This window comes from Plasmodium brasilianum, chromosome 7 (genome assembly GCF_023973825.1).
Source record: "Plasmodium brasilianum strain Bolivian I chromosome 7, whole genome shotgun sequence".
Taxonomy (NCBI): Eukaryota; Apicomplexa; class Aconoidasida; order Haemosporida; family Plasmodiidae; genus Plasmodium; species Plasmodium brasilianum.
In genome coordinates, this window is record NC_090120.1 from 4,818 (window position 1) to 27,435 (window position 22,618).

At 19.1% G+C, this 22,618-nt stretch overlaps 5 protein-coding genes across 5 annotated transcripts; 3 read left to right on the forward strand and 2 right to left on the reverse strand.

Moving 5' to 3' along the window:
• Positions 1 to 2,256: 2,256 nt before the first annotated feature.
• On the reverse strand, positions 2,257 to 3,176 carry MKS88_001755 (uncharacterized protein; the record flags this gene model as incomplete). The annotated part of the gene is made up of 2 exons (XM_067214711.1): positions 2,257 to 2,979; positions 3,105 to 3,176. 2 exons carry the CDS (start codon positions 3,174 to 3,176, stop codon positions 2,257 to 2,259), a joined length of 795 nt encoding a protein of 264 aa, XP_067074062.1.
• A 6,314-nt stretch (positions 3,177 to 9,490) lies between these two features.
• MKS88_001756 (uncharacterized protein) lies at positions 9,491 to 10,336 on the forward strand (the record flags this gene model as incomplete). The annotated part of the gene is made up of 3 exons (XM_067214712.1): positions 9,491 to 9,511; positions 9,642 to 10,053; positions 10,257 to 10,336. The coding sequence occupies 3 exons, from the start codon at positions 9,491 to 9,493 to the stop codon at positions 10,334 to 10,336; spliced, it is 513 nt and encodes a 170-aa protein (XP_067074063.1).
• A 42-nt stretch (positions 10,337 to 10,378) lies between these two features.
• MKS88_001757 (uncharacterized protein) lies at positions 10,379 to 11,456 on the forward strand (the record flags this gene model as incomplete). Its single annotated transcript, XM_067214714.1, has 2 exons — positions 10,379 to 10,705; positions 10,968 to 11,456. 2 exons carry the CDS (start codon positions 10,379 to 10,381, stop codon positions 11,454 to 11,456), a joined length of 816 nt encoding a protein of 271 aa, XP_067074064.1.
• Positions 11,457 to 16,108: 4,652 nt separating this feature from the next.
• Positions 16,109 to 17,301, forward strand: MKS88_001758 (uncharacterized protein; the record flags this gene model as incomplete). The annotated part of the gene is made up of 3 exons (XM_067214715.1): positions 16,109 to 16,135; positions 16,279 to 17,004; positions 17,128 to 17,301. The coding sequence occupies 3 exons, from the start codon at positions 16,109 to 16,111 to the stop codon at positions 17,299 to 17,301; spliced, it is 927 nt and encodes a 308-aa protein (XP_067074065.1).
• Positions 17,302 to 20,371: 3,070 nt separating this feature from the next.
• Positions 20,372 to 20,889, reverse strand: MKS88_001759 (uncharacterized protein; the record flags this gene model as incomplete). Its single annotated transcript, XM_067214716.1, has 2 exons — positions 20,372 to 20,674; positions 20,803 to 20,889. The coding sequence occupies 2 exons, from the start codon at positions 20,887 to 20,889 to the stop codon at positions 20,372 to 20,374; spliced, it is 390 nt and encodes a 129-aa protein (XP_067074066.1).
• Positions 20,890 to 22,618: the final 1,729 nt, after the last annotated feature.

Below are 22,618 nucleotides of genomic sequence, written 5' to 3' on the forward strand. Positions count from 1 at the left end.
AATAAATCTAGCCATGTTAAATATAAATTTAAGTTATATAAAGGTTTGTTAAAAGAAAATTTTAGAATATGAATAATATGCTATTTTTCCTATTGAAAAAATTATAAAAGAATTCATAATATACTATTCTGTTTAAATAAATACTATTGAAAACATATTCATAAGGAGAAACATAAACAATTAATATTTTTACATAACATAAAAATTTCTTATGACAAGAAAATTATTTTGTAACATGTTATTGTTACACTTTCTACATTTTTACACAATTAAAAATTAAAAATCCATTATATTCAAAAAATTATAATTACTTAAAAAAAAAAAACAAAAAGTAAATTATTACAATTAAAATGGTTTTTTTGAATTGCTAAATCAAGTTTCGTAAAATGAAATAAATATATTTTTATTCCACTAATGTATATGTTCATGTGTTTACATTCTTAATGACAACCTCTTGTATTCCTTACAAACATTTATCATTTCAACAACAAAAATGTTACCTAATTAAAAAGAATTTTTTACGTATAAATATGTTAAAGCATAAAAACTGATAAAGTAAACAGTAGAAAAATTGTACTATCAAATAAGTTATAATAAAATGTAAGTTCCATTTAATACAATTAAGAGAACACTTTAATTTTTTTTACATCCTCAAAAATTCATTGGAATATTTATTTATCATGATTTTTTTTATTTTTTCCGTTTACTTGTTTAACAATGATAAAAATAATGTGCAAATTTATTATATCAAAATATTTTATGTAATATATTTAAAACATAACTAAATCAACAATTACTTAATTGTAATAATTAAATAATAAATGCAGAAATACTCTGATTTCCTGGAACATTATAATTCGCATAAATCTAATAATCCCTTATGTGCGGATTCTACTAAAACTAAAATTCCACTAATAGACCTAGACTATTTTTTATATATAGCCTGAATTCCAAATCTATATTAATGAATTATATGAAAAAAAATATAATTCGATATTGTTACTCTTACCTTATTAAAAAAATAATAGTTATAAATATTAGTAAATTAGTTATAGTAAAAGTAAACTATACATATGCATAGAACCTTAAATAATATTAGTATTTACATAATTTATTTGTGTAATTCCATAAAAGATAGGACAAATATAAAAATAAATTCTTAAAGTTAATGAAATGGTTGTATAAAATACATATTTAATTTAATTAATGAAATGATAATTTATATCTTTGTAGACATATAAATCATTTATAGAATATTACATATATTTGGGGGAAAAATAAAAAGGATTTGTACATATTACCTATTATTATGTGATTATATTTAATTCGTTAATTAAATAATTGAATGATACAAAATATACGAATTATATATATTATATTTATCTATATATATTCAATGAAATTTACTGTTAGTTCATTTTTTCAAAATAGAAGTAATACTACAATTATGAAGAATAATAAAATTATAAATATTCATAACTTTTCATTATACTGTAAGGATTTGGAGTTCCTAAATTAGTTAACTCTTATAAATAATCCATGCATAAAATGAATCTCATTTTATTATATATTAATAATTCCCCTTTTATGTCTTTCAAAAAAATAAAATTAAACATGTTTTATTAAATTTTTAGGGAAAATAGGAATAGCATATATCTCAAAGACATATATTACAAAATAAATATTAAGTTTTTTTTTAGTAAATATATGTATACATATCAGTGCAACAATATATACTCACTTCATTTCTTTAAATACAAATAAAGACCTATTTATTATTAAATTAGAATTAATAGGTTATTTTTCTAATTACTTAAACAAATAGTAATTTTCTTGTAAAAAAAGAAAAAAAATAGTAATCATTGTTTATATTAGTTTAAATAAAAATAAACAAAAATACTCTATTAAAATTATGTTAATTCTACTGTTACGTATGCTTTTTAAAGCACAAATATATACTTTTCTTAGAATTCTATTTTAATACGCAAATATATGTATTATTCTGTAATATATAATTACACAATATAATAATTTAAAACACAAGTTATAAAAACTTAAAACATTCAAATCTATAAAAAAGCTAAGAACATATATTTTTATTCTTTGGAATTAGAAAATGCATTAATATGTAATTGCTTGCATAAATTTTCAGCAATTAACTATATGTTTATTGTACACATAACTAATGACATTGTAAATATTACATCATATTAAAATATATGTTACCTTAAAAAAATAAATTCCTTATTATTCATTTCACTTTTTACTGAACTTAATTTTTTCATATTTTTTAGCTTTTTTATGGTAATAAAAAACGTACGATATAAGTGTAACACCTAATATTAAAAAGGGTATAACATATAATACAATATTAAATAATGCTCCTAATACACTTTGAGATGTACCTCCAGCAGGCAATAACCAACTAAAATATTTCTTCAAAGTTGCCTCCCAGGAATTTAAACTCGATTTCAATCCTGATAATTCCAAAAATCCCTTTCCTCCAAATGAACGCAGAGATATATCTACTATAAGTAGAGTTGATAACAACAAAAACAATAATAAAGGTGATCCTAATCGTAATGAGAATTTTTTACGCATTATTTTTTTGTAAGTCTTATCACTAATATTCTTGTTCCTTTTAAGAAAATCTACAAAATCCAGCTCTTTGAATATTTTTTTTTCAAGATGACTGTATTTTTTTGTCATAAATTTAGAATATTTATTGTTCATATCTTGTTTGTGTCTATCATAATTATTTAATGAACCTCTATATAATTCTTTCTTTTTTTCTGTGCAGTCCTTTTCAGTATTAGATATATCCATTTTTTTGTTCATTCCATTATTTGATACATCATCTCTTAACATTACAACTTTTGAATCCTTATCCTTTTTATATTTTGCTAGTAATCGATATATTCTGTCGTCTAATTTTATAGCAAGCGTGTACTTTTTGCCTAGGTATTTGTTAGACGTAATCTAAAAATCCAAAATAAATAATAGTTATTTAATGAATAAATAATATAATGATGAAAACAGTATTCATAAAAATATAAAATGAAAAATATAAATAACAAAAATATTCTTAAATAATTTTATCATACCACATGATTACTTAGATGCGGTATCCACGTTAAGAAGATAAGTACAACAATTTTAATAAATGAGAAAATCATAATGCTTTTTTCCAAGTTCTGTTCTTTAAATAATTTAAAATATTTAGTAAAAAATACATAAAAAGTTATACTATAACCTCTTAAAGGCAAAGGATATTATATTAGTTATTTAATTCTAATTTTTTTTTTTTTTTGTATCTACTTAATAAAATTTATATAAATGTAGAGTATTTTATAACATCGATATACAAAAATAATATTAAAAAGGTATTATATAATTTTTAACTTTATAGTGTTTATTAAAAAAAAATAACTTTCATCTAAATAAAATAATATTAATTTATATAAAAATATTCAAAATATATATTTTAATGATTTAGCAGAGTAGTTTAACTAAATGATTTTTATTATTAATTTCATTCAGAATATATTATGAAAAAAATAATATTTCCATATTATAAGGAAATACGGAATTTATATACCATATAGATCGTATAGTATACATATAAAATACATTATTTCATACCCTAAAACCAATAAGTAATGTTATGAATATCTTGTCATTAAAAATTATAATTTTATTAACATGATGTTTTTAAAGAAATTATTTGTAAAAAAATATTAATTATAACAACACAAAAACAGTAATAATAAATAAGGATAACTATATTTTACATAATATTTTGTAAAATGTTAATATATCAGCATAATAAATTTATGCATAAAGGAAGTACGATCTTTTATATTATAGTCCTTGCTTATAGAATCGAGAATATATGGAAATACCTAATTTCTGAAAAAATATATAAAGTTAAATAAGTTCTAATTTTCCTGTTTTTTCGAAAAGTTTTGAAAGTTATAGATTTAATTAAAATAAATATAAATCATTATTTCTAAGTGAAAAGTATTTATATCTAACTACTTAATTATTTTTAATTAATTGTAAACATTTAGAAGGAATATTAATATAATCGAAAAAAAAAAAAAAAAAAAAAAAAGAAAGGAGATTAAAGATATAATAAGCATTGACATAGTACAAATAATTTGATTAATTTGGAAATATATATGAAATAAATTTACAAATAATATACAGAATAAAAATGATTTGTAACGAATCATTAAGTACAACAGTATAATTTACTAAAAAGTATGGTATAATAATTTTTCTATGTATGATTTTCAAATAAATTTATTATTTTGTTTTTATTCATTTAAAAATACTCAATGCTTGTAATGTATTTTAACGGTAAATCATAATAAATCTTTATAAATATATAAAAAATAACATTTTATTAAAAATACTTTTAACGGAAGAAACATATTTTTTCCAAATAATTTATTTTTTTAAAAGATAAAGTGAGGATTATATTTATAAAAATATCATAATCGTAAAAATTTATTGTAATAATCTTATATATAATTTTATATTGTTCTTATTAAAAAGTCTTAGCCTGCAAGTTAATAAGTTGAAAATTGAAATAGAAAAAAAATTTCCTAAATTTAAAACGCCATTTTTAAATTATAAAAATTAAATTTAATATATATTTATTCTTTTAATCTATATATTATTATCGTAACAACACTTATTAATTCTTTTATTTAGTCTCTTTTAGGTTTTTCTCAAATTTTATTGTCCCATTTTTTTAATTTCATTTAATGTTTCTTTATATAATATAATTTTACCGATTTTAAAAGTATATAATAATCCACGTATATATATTATAAAATAATTTTCTAAAAATAAGGATACTACATAATTATATTCTTCCAAGCAATTATTTAAAAATAGTATTTTTCTGTTCTAGAAATATTGGTTATTTTTAAACTTTTTTCTGGGTCTTCTTGGAAAATATATCTTTATTTTTCACAATTATTTATACCTCTCTTAAGTTAGAAAATAATGAACTAATTGTTTAATTTCCTTGTAAAATATTAATTTTTCTCCTTATTAAGTATATATATCATGGATAAATTGTTCTGTTATATATATATTACTCAATAAAGTTAACGTAATTTTCGTATTATGTATTTTTTACATTTAATAAATAATATAATTAATATTTAATGCATACAAATAAAATAAGTTAAATATATAATAATATAAAATTTAATTATATTATTTACATTCCTGTGCAAGATATATAATACAATATCTACAAAAAATATGATATCATTTAAATGTTCAATAATTATAGAATTTAATCCACGGTTTATAAGGTTTCATCATAATTCACATACAGTAGCTTAAGTTTTTTCTTTTATACAAAATAAAAATATTTGAAATGTTTACTATTTTATAATTTTACAGAATAATTATATGTTCTACTAGGTCTAATAAAATTTCATACTAAAAATAATAAATACACTCTTAACATACAACCTAAAAATATGAACGTTTATATATTAATTATATAAATGGATGTGTGATACAGAAAATATCTAATATGTTCATTTAAATGAAAAATTTTAAAAATTAATGAAGAATTGATAAAAATTATATTATTAAGTGCATAATTGTACCATTCTTAAAATTTCTGATTATATTAAGTGAATATATTCAATTATAATGAATCTCCATTATTATAAAATATTCACTAGAACAGTTATACACTCATGCACAATCTTCTTCTACTACTACTTTTTAAGAATTTATCTTATAATTTCCAATGGTTATATTAACATTTAATTCATTACTTTTCATATATTTTCTCTTTTATAGCACTATAAGTTATTCTAGCTAAAAGAGAGAATACCATTCCACCACCCCTGTAATCTATGAGGACAGGAAATTTTTGGAGTAATAGTGTTTTAATTATATATATATACATATAATTTATATTAATACTAGTTTATTTGGACTCCGTTAATGTCTTCAATAAGAAAAAATAAAAATATTTTGAAATTTCTAGGTGAACCACTGGATAATATAACGATAAATGATTCTTAAAATGCAAAGATATATTCATCCGATAGCATATATTACATGACATATTATAATGTAAAAAATAACATTTATATATTAAATAATATTAGTTTTTTTTTATATCAATTAATGTCCTAACAATTTTTTTTTGAAATTTATTTAAAATAAATACAAAAAAAGGTTTCAAGATAATTTTTTTAATGATATTATTACAAAATTATAGATATATAAATTATTTTAAGTCGAATAGAACTATAAAAGATACTTATATAAAAATGTATGTAAACTACTTTAACAAAATAAACAAAAAATATTAAATTATAGCATAAATATTTTATGTAAATTTACATATTATGTGGAAGAGACAGATATAATATATAAATTCTTTATTATTAATATTATTACCCAAATATTTATTTATAACATCGATTATTTATTATGAGAAATCAATTCCTATTATACGTATATAAGTGCAATTGAATAAATAATTTTGCATAACCTTATAATTATGTTTAATGGAAAGATAAAATTATCATTATCTTTTCTAAAAAGTGGTTATAATAAAGATGTTCCACACATTAATGTAATTTTATTACATCAATAATGATTTTTACTTTATTATAGATAATTTGTCCAAAATATGAAAAATTATGTAACTCGTTATTTCAAATATCAGTGCTAAAACCATAGAATATGATGTTAAATAAATTATATAAAGAAAGATAACAAATAATAAAAATATCTTTAAATGATATTAATATATATATAACAATAATATCACATATTATACATTAAAATAATATGGATAAGTAAAATTTATAACATTATACATGAAATTACTTAAAAAGTTATGTTTCTCCTATGAGACATTGTGCCTCTATATTCCTGTGTGCAAGTGAAAGGATTAAGTAAATTTGTAACATATTCAAAATAAAATAGATTTATTTATTTCTATTTTTTTCATATATAATATTCTTTAAGACTGATATTATAATTAGAATGTATTGATAACTATAAATTCTAGTATAAATGTTTGTGAACTATAAATTTATATATGTATGTGCCTAGATATAGCAATATATATAACAGTTACTGTATTGAAAATTTATATATAATAAATGACAAAAAATTATCATATATTGTTTAAAGAAACATAAAAAAAAAAAGTATTAATTTTATCTATTTACTTAGATGCATTTTGCGATGTTTTATACATATAGCAATAAAGTTGTTGAATTATATGATAAAAGTTTAAATGTTCAATAAAGCTATTTCATTGTTAAATATTATTTCTTAAATTAATAAATACTATATTCATAATAGTATCATGAAATATTCAATAATTAATTCTAATTGTTATTAATTTTGAATTTATTTAAATTAATTGTTTTATATAAAATACAGTATCATAAAATTATTCTGATCTTAAAAAAACATAAAATAAAATAATTATATCAAAAAAGAAAAACTTCTTTTTCACATATTTATAAAATATTAAAATAAAAAAAATAAATGAATATTTTTATATAGATGTTTCAAATAAAATTACACTCAATTTTATTCTTATTCTTACAAATATTTTAGAAAATAATATGGATTTTTTATTTTGTCACATATACATTCACGATAATAAGTTCACTATATAATATTTTAATAATACATGTAATTAATATACTCAAATGAAATTATAAATATATAAAATTTCCTAAAACATCAGAAACTATTTTTATATATATTTCCCAATATATTCATACTAAACAATACGATTTAAAATGGATTAGGACGCAATATAAAGGATTAAAATTAAAGCAAACAATAGAACGCACAAAAACAATGTAACAGATTAAATTAAGAATTAAAAATAAAAACAATAATTACTTATATATTAGATTAATTATTCATAAATATTATAACTTAATCGTTTATGTGAAATTATTATTTACAAATATATACTATCAATTAAAATTTTTTTTTTTTAATTTCCTCACCATTATCTCTTACTTATATACATGTTTCAAAGGAAAAAATCTAATTAGAAATAAATACTTACATTATAATATAATATCTTATATGGTTAGTAATACGGTTAGAAATTTCTGTAAATTCATTTACAAATTCATGTCTCAAATAATATTATAAAACTATATATAGGATTTTTTATTTTTCATGCTAAATACATATTTATTAATATTGTTAAAAAGTTATTATTTTTAGATAGTTATTAAATGTATAAAAAAGAAAACAAAAATATTTAACAACGTTTTGATCTATTTATCCTAATATATATACATATTATCAAAAAAAAAAATATAACTATGTGGCTTCAAAATAGTTTGTATTCTATAATGTAATACATTATTCTATTTACATGGAATTATAATATTATTAATTTTTATTTCAAACTTATAATATATTTTATTAATTTTTAACCATACATTATAATTAATTTTACCATACGTGTATCCTAATAATTTTTCATATTTTGTATAAAAAGCCAAATTTATTTTAATTAATTAATATACCTAAATGTACATTTAATTAATTAAAACTTAGTACATATAAAATCATTCTTATCTATAAGTAATAATAGGATTATAACGAAGAATATATGTATACAATAAATTATACTATTTAAAAATTATTCAATGGTAAAATATACACCATAAATATTTAATATTTAGGAAATTGATATATATATATATATATATATTTATAATATTAAGAGTTATAAGTACATTTTTATCGTATTTACCTTTTACAAAAAATATAACATATATTTATAATTTACATATTATTAATTCTAATCTCTATAATATAGTAGTAAATGTAAATAATAATTCTAAAACTATAAATGTTTCTATCAAAAGTGACAAACGTATAATAATATAAAGAAATAAATATTAGTACTTTTAATTATATGGTTTATAAATTATTTATTTTCAAAAAAAATGTGGATTAAAAAGATTTATTTGCAATAGTACTGATAATAATATTCATATTTATAAGTTTGTATTAAGAAAAAAAATAAATAATAAAAAAAGAAATATTACTTATAATAATGCAAACTTTATACAATAACTTTTATATTACTTCTTAATGTTACTCATATAACTTTATATTATTATTTATTTGTCTTCTTTATAGGACCAATAAGAATTATATATAAAAATATGAATATAACTATGATTTAAAATAATATTACTATGAATATATTACCTGTGATATATTTATTAAAGGTTAAACAATTTAATAAGCGTATAAAATAAATAATAATGTATTAAATTATTTTATAGATCTCATATATATTTTTACATATTTGAAATTTTATATTCTCTTTTAATTAATATATATTAATTAAAAATAAACACGTTGATAAATAAAAAGATATTGGTTTGTATTTTTACTACAGAATGTTGTATACAAAATCCTAGCGTAATAATAGAGTGTCACTATGGAAAAATGCTTTTCCTCGGTATTATTCGTTAATTTTTAATATGAATAAATTTGTACATATATTTTTATTAATGATAAAAAAAAAATGATAATACAATAAACGTAAGAATTAATTCTTATATAATTCTTAATAATTTTCATCAATTTAGCACTTAAATATTGGAGGAACAGGTTTTTTCAGATTTGTTCGCGATCAAGATTTTAAAAATATTACTAAAAATATAATTGAGAAAACCAGTTCATTAAATAAAGAGAATAATAAAGAAGAATTCAGGAAAAAATGCCTAGATTTGGCTAATTATGTAATTCATAATAAGATAGCACCCTCATATCATAATCAAGTAATTTGGGAAAGAGCAATAAAGGGTTGGACACAATCTCACTATGAAAAGCTAAATAAATATGGAGAATGCCCTTTGATTTTAGAGGAAAAAGATAAAAAAAATTTAGAATTAAAATATGAAGAAGTTGATTTTTGTGATAAAAGAAAGAAATATTTGGATGAAATACAACGATTGAAAGAGAAACTACCAAGTAATTCTGATAAGTATTCATGTAGATGTAATGAATATAATGAGTGGATTGAGCAAAAGAAAAACTATTTTGAGGAAAAGAAAAGCCTTTTTGGAACATTCTACCAAAAAACAGACCAAAAAAAAAAAAAAAAAAAAGACGTTCAGAATATATATGCGACTTAATGAATGATCAAACGTTCAAAAAACTTACTGACTTCCCCCCAGTAAATAAATTACAACGTCGTGAAGGTGAATCTGAAAAGGAAGAAATAGGTTCACAAACAAAAGATAAAGAAAAAAAGGGGGAATCACCTGTATCATATGATTAACCCGAACAAGCTGCACCTACAGAGGGAGCTGCCACTAATCAAATGAATCATGATACAAAGCATAATCAACATGAAGAAAAAAATAAAGAAGAACTGGAACCTCCATCTGCACCTGAAGTACAAACACTAGCTCATTTATCATCACTTGAATCTCCTTCTAATGAAGTTGAAGCTAATTCTGAAAATTCTTTACAGTCTCCGACACAAGCAGTTTTCTCAAATTCCCAACCATCCACAGAAGTATCAAGTGAATCTGTACCTCGTGCACCAGTTCTACTAGACATAAAACCAGAAAATGCTTCCGAAAGCACACTATCTTCTCCAATATCAAAATCCCTTCCAAGTTCTTTAACTTCAACTATACCCTCTGTAACTTCTGGTGACCGTAATGCATCTTATTTTTCTAATTATGAATTAGCAACAATATATGATATACATATTTAAAATGATATTACAGATCCCATAGGAAATTCATCTAATAAATACATATCATCTATTTTAATAACCTTTCTAATTATTATCGTATTTTCTCTTTTTATTAAAGTAAAATAAAACTTAAGTATTAAAAACACTATAATCATTAGTTTTCAGTAATAATATATTTCATGAATATGTATTTTTTATATGAAAGTACACATTAATGGGACAGTTAAAAAAAAAAAAAAAGATAAAAAGAAGACAAGAAAAATTTCTTAAAATACTAATACCTTCACATTCGAACAGAAAAAAAGAATTTTTAACTCATAATCATTTGGAACACCCGTGTTATGATGATGAAGAAATTACTAAAAAAATAAAAATACTTGAAGATAACATGATAAAAAATTTACATGAGTCTAAGCAAAAAAGGAAAAGGTCCAAAACTATTATAGAAGTACATATGGAAGTGCTTCAAGAATGGAAAAATGAAGAATGGAATTACAAAAAAGGAGAATTTTTAGAAATATGCTTAGAAGTGTTCACAAAAAAGTTATATGAGCTTTATCCTAATTTAACAAATGATGAACTAATAACGGAAAATATTAAAAGTAGCAGTGATATTGAAAAACAAAAAAATTTATGGAATAAATGGATAGAAAGACATAGAAATATTTTTGAAAAATTGAATAAAGTGGACTGATATAATAATTTAAAAAATGAATGGAAAAAGGAACTAGCTTCTATACATGAAATTAAAGATTTAAAAAAGAAATCTTCTTATGAAAATCGCAAAATTTTATTTTTAGAAATAGAAAAAGATCTATGGAAACAATATTTATCAGAAAACCGTAATATTATAGAACAATATATGGAACAAGAATGACTTAAGGTATTAACAGAGAAGTTGCCGAGTACATCAGAAGAATGTGTAAGTGAAGAAACCATAAATTATATATCATTAATAAATGTAGAAGAATTGCAGCAAAAAGAAAATTATAAAGAATTATATAAATATATAAAAAAAAAAAATTATTGACAAAGATGTGTATTCTTGTTCTTATGTCAATATTAGAAGAATATACAAAAGAGGTGAATTTTGATAATAGGGAAACATACTTGGATAGTTCAATAAATTAATAGAGGGCAGAAGTATATTCAGGTAACAAACAAGAAATTACAGAAAATACAATTGAATATATCAACAGTGATATAGAAAATAAAAGAAATAAGGAATTCCATACTCATATAGGAAGGACAGTTTCGAAAATGAGATAAAAGATTGGATAGTAGAAGATGACTTATATGCAAGTTCTATAGTTAATAATGGGACAGTCGAAAAATTTATTGATATAGCAGAAAAACACATTTCATAAATTGATAGTAATACAACCAAAATATAGTTTGATTATATTTAAGATGAGGTGCTGCTAAAAAAAAAGGTTATTTGAATTTTTTAATGCATGTAAGAAATAAAGAAGAGGAATGTAAAGTAACAAGTAATAAAAAAGAAAAAGACAAGAATGAATTATGAAGTTTGAAACTCCGATACTTAAAATATATTATTATTACATATGCAATTTTTTCTTTCTAAAAAAATATCCATTAGAATATTATATTAATACTCTATTCAATAAAATTCGTAAGATGATATTATATACATCAAAAAAAAAATATATATATTAATATTGACATTTTCCAAAATATTAAACATAGAAAAAATTAACATTTTTAATAATAAAAAAGAGCAAAATAAATAAATTTTAACACTATTTTTGAATTAATATAATATTATTACATAAATTTATATAATTATATTTTATTCCATTAAAAATAACTGTACAATATTTTTTACTTTTTAAAAGATAATTATTATGTAATCTACAAGTATTCGCATTATTTGGAAATTAATGCTTTAACTGATATAGTAAATTTGTTCATTAAAAAAAAAAAGATGTTAAAATATATGAAAAGGTAATTATATTCCACATATAATTTATCTTATACAAAAGTAAACTATATATTCTATAAAAAACTGTTAATCTCTATGCCCTAATAAATGTTCACATATAAATAGTTCTTATTTATTATAAATTTATAATACTTTAACTGTTATATATATAATAATTTTTTCTTAAGTTATTTATATATACGCAAAATGAAAAAATCATATATAAAAATTCATTCTCTTAATAAAGAATTTAATTTTTTTTCTCAACAATATTGTGACTTTAATAAAAAATGTTCATACATATTTATGTACCTTAATATTATTAAAGTATTTATTTTTTTGTTTATATAAGTGTTATTATAATAAATTTTAAATATCAATGAAATTGTTAAAATGACAAAAATGTGATAGTAATGAAATTATTCAGGATACATAATTTTTTATATTAACCTTATTATTCACTTTTAAAAAAAGATATAAACCAATAATTAAAAATGATTCTTATGGTTTTATTGTTCTTTTTTTTTACACATTATAATTTATAAACATTTTTATAATATCAAAGATATAAAATATAATTATATAAAAGTATATAATTTAAACAGTACTAAATTGATAAGTTTCAACACTTTTTTAAAATGAAGTACAAATGAAACAGAATAAAATTATTTCATAGGAATTTCAAAAAATATCATATATTTTTATTTTTTCCCTTTCAATTAGATATCTATTTTTATTATATTAATAAAAAAATTTAGACACTACCTTTTTGAGTTTTGAAGTGTGTTTATAAATTTTGACTTTCAATAATTCTTCTTTTTCTCTTTTTTGTAATTACAGAATAATACTTTTCTTTAATATATAGTTAATAATATTTTTTCTTCTTATATTTTTTATTATTATTGTATAAATTATATATATATTTATTTATTTATAACATAAACCAATAGTAGATCTATTTGTTAAAATATTTAATCCATTTTGATACATAATAATTTTTTATTTTTATCATATTCCATAAAAAATTAGTAAATTATAAATTTTTATTTACTAGTTTGTATTGAGTAAAAGCTATAATAACAGAATTCTGCTTATTTTTTAAACATTATAATTAATGCAGTAATAATATTAATATAAAAAATATAAAAAATATGTTTCTGAATGAATTATAAGCATGACGATCAAATAACACAATCCTAACTGAAATATAAATACTTATTTGTAATATAATATCCTCATATTACATAAAACATATATATTATAGTATATCAATAATATTTTGTTAAGAAAACAATTGTTTTTACTTATTAATAATATTAACTTTATCCATATTTCAAAAAATATTTAATAAATTTAAATGAACTTAAATATTCTTATTTTATATTACAAATAATGAATATATAGTTCTTTTAAAGTATATTATTTTAATATATATGTCTCCTTTCAAAAAATACTTTTATGTTTTATAATGTAATATTTATATCACTTATATATTTCATTAATATTGTGTATAAATTACAGAGATATTAATACGTATGTTTTCTTATATTTCTTATATTTGATATGTAAACTTAATAAATTATTTAATTTAACTATAATATAAACATATTGCAAGTACATTAAAAATATATTAAATATTTTAAAAAAATATTTACATACATGGACTTACGAACATAGTTATGATTTAATATTAAAGTCGAATTACAAAACCGTAATGTTTTGAAATATATAACGAGCCTTGATATATATTATACTTTATTAAGTTAAACGATGATGTAAAAATTAAAAAAGCAAATTTTAATATTATAAATAAAAAAATGATATAAGAGCAAAAGAATATCCACTACAAAATAACGTTAACTAATATTTATTTTAGCAATTATAAAGCTTATTGTACTATTTAAAATTCTACATAGCTTATGAAGAAAATGACAAATCATTACATATATGAAATAATAACAAAAACATATTTTCTTTTATTTCATTTTTTAGTTTTTTTTTAAATATATTTGATTATATGTTAAATATATTGATTCAATTAAGACATATCTTATAATTTATATATTATACTAAACGTATATAATCGTAAGATAATTTAGAACAATAAAATATATATAAAAAAAAAAAAAATAATAATAATTTAATATTATTTTCTAAATACATTGAATTAAATGTTATAATATGTTAGAACTCATATGAAATATAATATCATAAATAAAGTAGAAGTAACATATACATAATTGAAAAATATTATGATATTAACCTTCGCAACTGTTTTATTATATATTGAAATATAAACACATACCATAAACAACATTGCTAATAAGTTGTATGCTCTATAGATTATTACGATAAATATTGATTGACATATTAATCTATATTTTTGTTATGCTACATGTACAAATGATTTCAATAATAAATTTTACTACAGCAATTAAGATAAATATTATATTATTTTGCTTTTTATTTTTAATATATAATAATAATTATTCTATAATATAAACATATTTACTACTTCTGCATACATTTATATATCGAATATAAATATATATATTATCCCATTATGATGGTTCTAAAGAAGAAAGTAAAACTTTAACTTCTGTATATAATACAATGAAGAGAATTAGCAGATTATTTTAAAATTATACGATATATTACATTCATAGAATATTATATTTATAATTAAAATAAATTTTTTGAGGATGTATATTTTTCATTTAACAATTAAATGCCTATTTTCATATACTATACTTCTTTTTAGCTAAATATCTTTTTTTATTTAGTTAAAATTAAATTTTAGTAATATTCGTGAAGTTCAGTTTATTGACTAATATATATGTTATTGATACTTATAATAAATATTAAATTAAATAATATGAATGGTATTATTTTAATAATTAAAAAAGTCGTAATAAAATAAAAGAGAAAATTATATATCTTATAAATAGTTAATATTTAATTATTTATAATATTTTTAAAGACCCAAATAGATTCCTAAACATATATTACAGTATAATGAGAAATTCATATTAGTATGTACTAAAATTAATTTATTTTTTTGTATAAAATATCAGTAGAATTACATAAGCTTCATATTAATAAAAATATAGAAAAGAATATTTTTCTCTATAATTATTTTTTAGTTACAATAAAGTGATACTGTTTTTCAAATTATTATATTTTCAATTAAAGGATTTAATTTATAGTGTACTAAGCATATGAAGTTATTTTAATATTATCAAAATATAAGGAGAAACTTTTACTTAGTTATGTTTTAAAATTCTATGTATGAAAAAAAAAAATACGTCACATATAAACATATTATATATTTATTTTTACTTATACTAAAATTAACATGATACCAATTTAATTATTTCCAATTTTGACACATATACTTATATATAATGGCATCCGGAGATCCAGCAGAAAATGTAATAAGCATTTTTATGTTATAATAATTATATGTATTATTATATTAAGGAATCCTCCATTCTAGTAATGATATAGAAATATATTGCAACAAATTATGTTTTTGCACACTTACATATTAAAATCGTACTTTTTTTCTTTTCAGGAAAATTCCGTGACATTATTTCTTAAATATAAACAGGAATTTGAAGATGTTATCTTAGATATTTATAATAACAAGTCGGGGGTAAAAGGTGAAAATCCTGGAAAGAAATGTGCTGCACAGTTGAATCATTACCCTAATTTTACTAATCCATGCCAAGATGTTGGTAGATATTTAATTGAAATAAAGGAGCACTATAAAGATGATAGCCTCAAACGTTGTAAATACTTAAATTATAAGATAAATTCAGATAATAATTATAATGAGAAACCTGAATGGTTTCAGGGATATAATGAATTTTCATCCCTGTTAGGTAATATATGTGTCCAAAAATTCACAGTAATTCAACCTGATATTTTAAAAAAACTTAAAGATTTATACATTAATTATGATGACTTTGAAAAATTTAATGGTCAAGACAAGGATACTAGTGGCAATATTTGTAATAATATTAGAAATCTTTATAGCTTTTATATGAATAATTACGAAGAATGTCAAAGAAATAATGAAGGTCTATTTTGTGAGGAGCTAAACAATTTTAAGAAAGCATATGATTATAAAATGAATAATTTCACTCCATGCAATGGTTTACCACAAACGTTACCACAAATAGAAAAAACTTCAACACAAATATTATCACCTAAAGAAGAAGTAGATTACATATTTGTTCCCATTATAACAACAGCTATCGTATTACTAATGTCTTTCACTATATTATTTTTATATAAGGTTAATAAGAATTATACTTAAAATTAATAATAATTTATCACATATAGAATAATTTATTTTCACAAAAATTATAAACATATAAAAATTATATTTTTAAATAAATATATATATATTTTGATGTAGTTTACTCCACTGAAATTTTGGACATATAATCGTTTACGAAAAAAAAAAATTATTGAACTTAACAAATTTCAAGAAGAATCGAGTGAATCCTTACAAAACCTTCATGAAGAAGTGAATAGAAATTATGAAGGAAGTTCTCATAACATATCCTATCAACCTCAAGGACACACTTGATGTAATATTAATTGTTTATATTATTTTCAATAGAAAATAAAATACATAGTGATATATATGTTACACTTATGTACAAATTCATTAAAAAGCAATGTAAACGATAAATAAAGAAATGAATATATGACTATAAAAATTATTCAAAAAAAAATATAAAATAAATACGATGCTATTTTTAAAATTAGTAGTAGAAAATTCCCTTTAAACGAGATTCCCCTTAGAATGAAATATAAATAATTTTAAAACATAAGCATATAACACAAGATGATAAAGCAAAAGTGGATATCCTTATATAACAATATAAGGTAGCGTTTATTTTATTAGTATTACAGAAGAAAAAACGACATTAGAAACAACACCAATAATAATATTATATAAATAAAAAATGTAAAATCTTGGAACAAAAACATTAATCAAAAGATAAAGTATATATTTACTTTTTCTTTATAACTTTATTCAAAATTTTTATTATTTGTCCACATTCAATTTAATATTTCTAAAAATGTTACACATTATGTAACAGTTTTAACGTTTTTTTTCTTCTATTGATATATATTATATGTGATATTGTTGACAGGGTATTTATTATTGGCGCTAAGGTAGATTAATTCTAATTTTAATTGAATTGAAATGGGAAAAATCCTAACCATTATTTTATAATTCATAAATATGTTCTGCTCTAGCATTATTCTTATTGTTTTTTTACTGCATTAATACCTTATTTTATACATAAGATACATATGATTAAAAAAATTGATATATGATAAATAATAAAAATAGTGTAACCACATTATAAATTTTTTGATAAAGTAAATTTTAATAATAACAAATATTATTTAAATGTCTATGATTCGCTTTTATTTTCTCCATATAAAAAGAAAAATACAACAAATATTCCCATAAATATAATAGCAAGTAACATGTTTATGTTTATAGAATCTGAGAAATAGAAATGTAATACTTATTTTATTGAGTTTCCAGATAGAATCCATTTCCATATTTTCTACACAATTTATTATCTATACATTCAAATAAAAATAACAATTTATAAAAGGAGGATTTCATTTCTCATCATATGAAATTTTTAGGCACCATGGTAATTTGTTAATTGTAAACTTCATGTACGCACTCATTTTTTTTATTGTACATAGTTACATATGTCTTTAAATTTTACTGTAAATACGAATTTTATTTATTAAAAATATATAATATATTTTGCACTATACTTAATATTGCGTTCAAAATAATAAAAAAAAATACATGTAATATTGAAATTATAGAAAATTATTCAAACACTGAAATATTCATTTAAAAAGGATAAATGAAATAATTTTAATGATAATGAGGTTCCAAATTTTATTTTTAATTATCATTTCTTTACAGTAAGCATAGATTTAGTAAAAACAAAGTTCGGAGAACATGATGCACAAATATAATTAAAATAAAATCAAAATTTATTCTGTTATAATGGTTAATTATTGTTTTTATATAAACAGTAATTATTTATTAAAATATATATTTACATACATTGTCAACCACATACTGTGACACATAACAAAAATAAAATATAAAATTAATAAAGTAATATTATCTTACAACTTCATTTATTTACTATCGACTTAATATATTTTAACTAGAATTAATCTATAAAAATTATTTTCTTAGTTCTAAAAATTCGATATATACTTAATTTTTATAAAGAAATAATTTTAGTACTTCAAAGATCGCTTTCATTTATATATTAAAGATATAAGATTTAAACAAGAAAACATTAACAATTAGAAAAATATTTTTAAAATTCGAAATGTATTTCTTTTAACTTTTTTTTAAGTTTATATGTAAAAAAATATCTCATTTTCTTAATTCTGTGAAGGGCATTTTTTTGTTTTTAAAAAATAATTGATTGTATATTTCATAATAATTATAAAATAATAAAATAAATTAATAATAAGAGTAAAATTAAAATATTATCCATAAGTTCTAAACTATTAATCCTATTAAAATGGATATTAATTCGTTATATAACTTTCCTTTTATAAGATTGAAGCACAACTAAAATTCTATTAAAAATATTTTTACAATTCGTATATTTTAGAGTATACTTCACTTAAAATATATCACGTATAATAAATATTATGTTCTTTCCTATGTAAATATATGTATATATATATACATATTAGTATAACGCAATATATTAACCATCTTTTATTTAATACTACGAAAAAGATATTTATAGTTAATTTAATAATAATACATTTTCCTAATAACCTTAACCAATAATAATTTTAGATTACACCAAAATATAATATAGAAAGAAGAAGTGTTAATTAAATATATAAATTATCATAGCTCTCCATAATTGTGTGAATAGTACTATTATACAACAACTTTTCAGCAAAACTACATATTTTTTATACAAAAATATTTAAATATTCAAATAAATGCATTATCCCATAATAATTATTAAGATACAGTAATAATTTGCATACGAATTATAAAACACTAAAACATTCAAATTCCAAAAAAAGAAGAAAATACATTTCTAATGTTGTATATTAAAAAGACTAGTAATGTACATGTGCATCTATAATATTTTACAAATTATATATATTCTTATTAAGAACATTAAAAAAATTATTACACTTATTGCTATATGTTAAAAATTTCATTAAAGAAACATGCATATTCCTTATTATTAATTTTACTCTGTTATTAACTTAATTTTGTTATATTTTTCATTATTCCTTAACATCTTATAGATCTCTATTATAAGAATAATAGATAATATAACAAAAAGTGCAGTATATAATATTAAATAGAGATAGTTGTTTACATATTTTTGCGCAGTTTCTATAGCTTCTTTCAGAGCGTTTGGTAATAAATTATCCATTGATGTCCACACACTCTCCATAAAAGGTAATTTTGGTAATACTGCTAATCCTATTCCCAAAAATAAAAAAATAATAAATATAGCAACTCCAAATCTGTATTTTCTAAATTTTATTTTTTTCAAAGCTATATCACAAATTCTTCTATTTTTTTCGAGAAAATCATCATGATCTTTTTTTTTAATTCATTTTTTTTGAAAATGGAAATGTTTTCCATCAAACATCCCATTATTATAATCTATAACTTCAGTATAGTATTGTGCTTTATTTAATAAACATCTGTTTGATTGTTTGTTTTTTCCTTTTCTGCACTTTTCATTATTAGATATATCTCCTTCATTATTTCCCCCATTATTTACAAACATTTTTTTTAAAAATACATTATTTGAATTGTTATCTTTTTTATATTTTGTCAATATTCGAAAACTTCTTGTATCTAATTTTTTACTAAGTTTATAGTTTTTATTGATAGATTTGTTAAATGTACTCTAAAATAAAAAATATATAGATATTTATTGTTTAAAAGATAAATAATTCACTCTAAAAAAAATTATTAATAATAATAAAACACTAATAATGTAAATAAGGAAAACATATTCAAGTTATGTAATCGTACCAATTCACTGTTAAAATGGAATATCCAAGTTAAAAGTATAAATGTAGAAATTTTTATAAAAAAAAGCATCTTAATTTTTTGATCCATTATATAGGTATTGAATATCTTAAATTTTTCAAAAAGATAAAAATTAATAATAATATAATATATATCTAATGACAAAAGATGCTATATTTATTTAAAAAACTATATTTATTATTTCTTCATAAACTCCTAATATACTGTATATAGCTATAATAGATTTTATTACATATACAAAGTAAAATAATTTTTAAAACATAGCGCATAATTATTGTCATAATGCTATTTAAAAATAACAACTTTTATGAACATAAAGTAATTTGAATTGATTCATAAATATTTAAAATATATAATTTATTTAAAGTAGTACACTACTTAAATAATACTTTTGTTATTCATGTTAAGAATTAATTAATAAATAAATATATAATTTCTTATTATACGTAACATTTAAATATATCTACTATATGGAATGTAGAGAATATGTATATAATAGATCTCTCTATATATAAATATAATAATTACTTATTGTAAGAATGATATCCTATTAATGATTATAATATCATGAACATTGAATTTTGAAGAAACAATATTTTTTTATAAAATTTTTATTGTTGTAATAATTTTATAATAGTAATAATATATGAACGTAACATTATTCTGTGTTAAGTTAATTATGAAGCATGCATTAGTTCTACTTTAAGCACGATACATTAATGTGTATAATTTTTTACAGTGTCGAACTTATATGATACTAATCAAAAAATAACTAATCAAAAAGCAAATAAATGCAGATTTTTTATACATATACCATACTTTTTGAAAATAAGTATTTCTAATTGAGTTAAATCTATGCTATTTTTTCTAATTGAGATATATTTACCTTCATCTACTTAATTTCTTTTTAATTATATATATATTTAGAGGAACTAGTAATGCATAGAAATAAGAACAAAAATTTGTAAAAATATTACATGTAATTACATTAATTTAAGTATATCATAAATGAAACTAATTTATAAATAAAAATAATATAATTAGATATAATATGTACATAAAAAATAATACAGTATAATATAAATTACAAAAATGTATAATTTAATAACTTTTCTATTGCTAATTTTAGAAATATTATGGTATTTTATAATTTGTCCCTTAAAAATGCATCATACCAAAAATATACTTTAAAGATACACCATAATATATCGACAAGGACATATTAACAAATAGTATTTTATTAAAAATACATTTAAAAACTTATATATATTATACCCCACTATTTAGGTTCTTATGCTTATCAAATTATAAAAGATAATTATAAATATATTATACACGTAAGAAATTGTTATAATCATCTGAAATACAACATTGTATTATTATTTTTATTAAAAAAATAATATTCCTTCTAATAAATAATTAAAATATAAAAAAAAAGAGAATATTTTACAAAAACTAACATCATTATGTATTTATAGTTATGTACTGTTTAGGCTTTTATCGTGTCAATTATGAAGACTCCCTTGTAGCTACCATTTATTGTTACCGTGATTTTATGGACTATACTTTTTCTTCACAGCCAATATTACCATATAAAATATAAGCCAAACCATTTTTAAAAAGTATAATAACACAAATACATATTATAAAATTAAAAATTAAAAATAATCTTACTTTATATTTTAAAATTTCCAAACACTTACTTATAAATAGTCTTCTTCTATTTTAGCATCATTTATTGTATCTAAATATTTTATAGCACCTTTTATATTTTTAAAATAATATATATTTTTCTAGA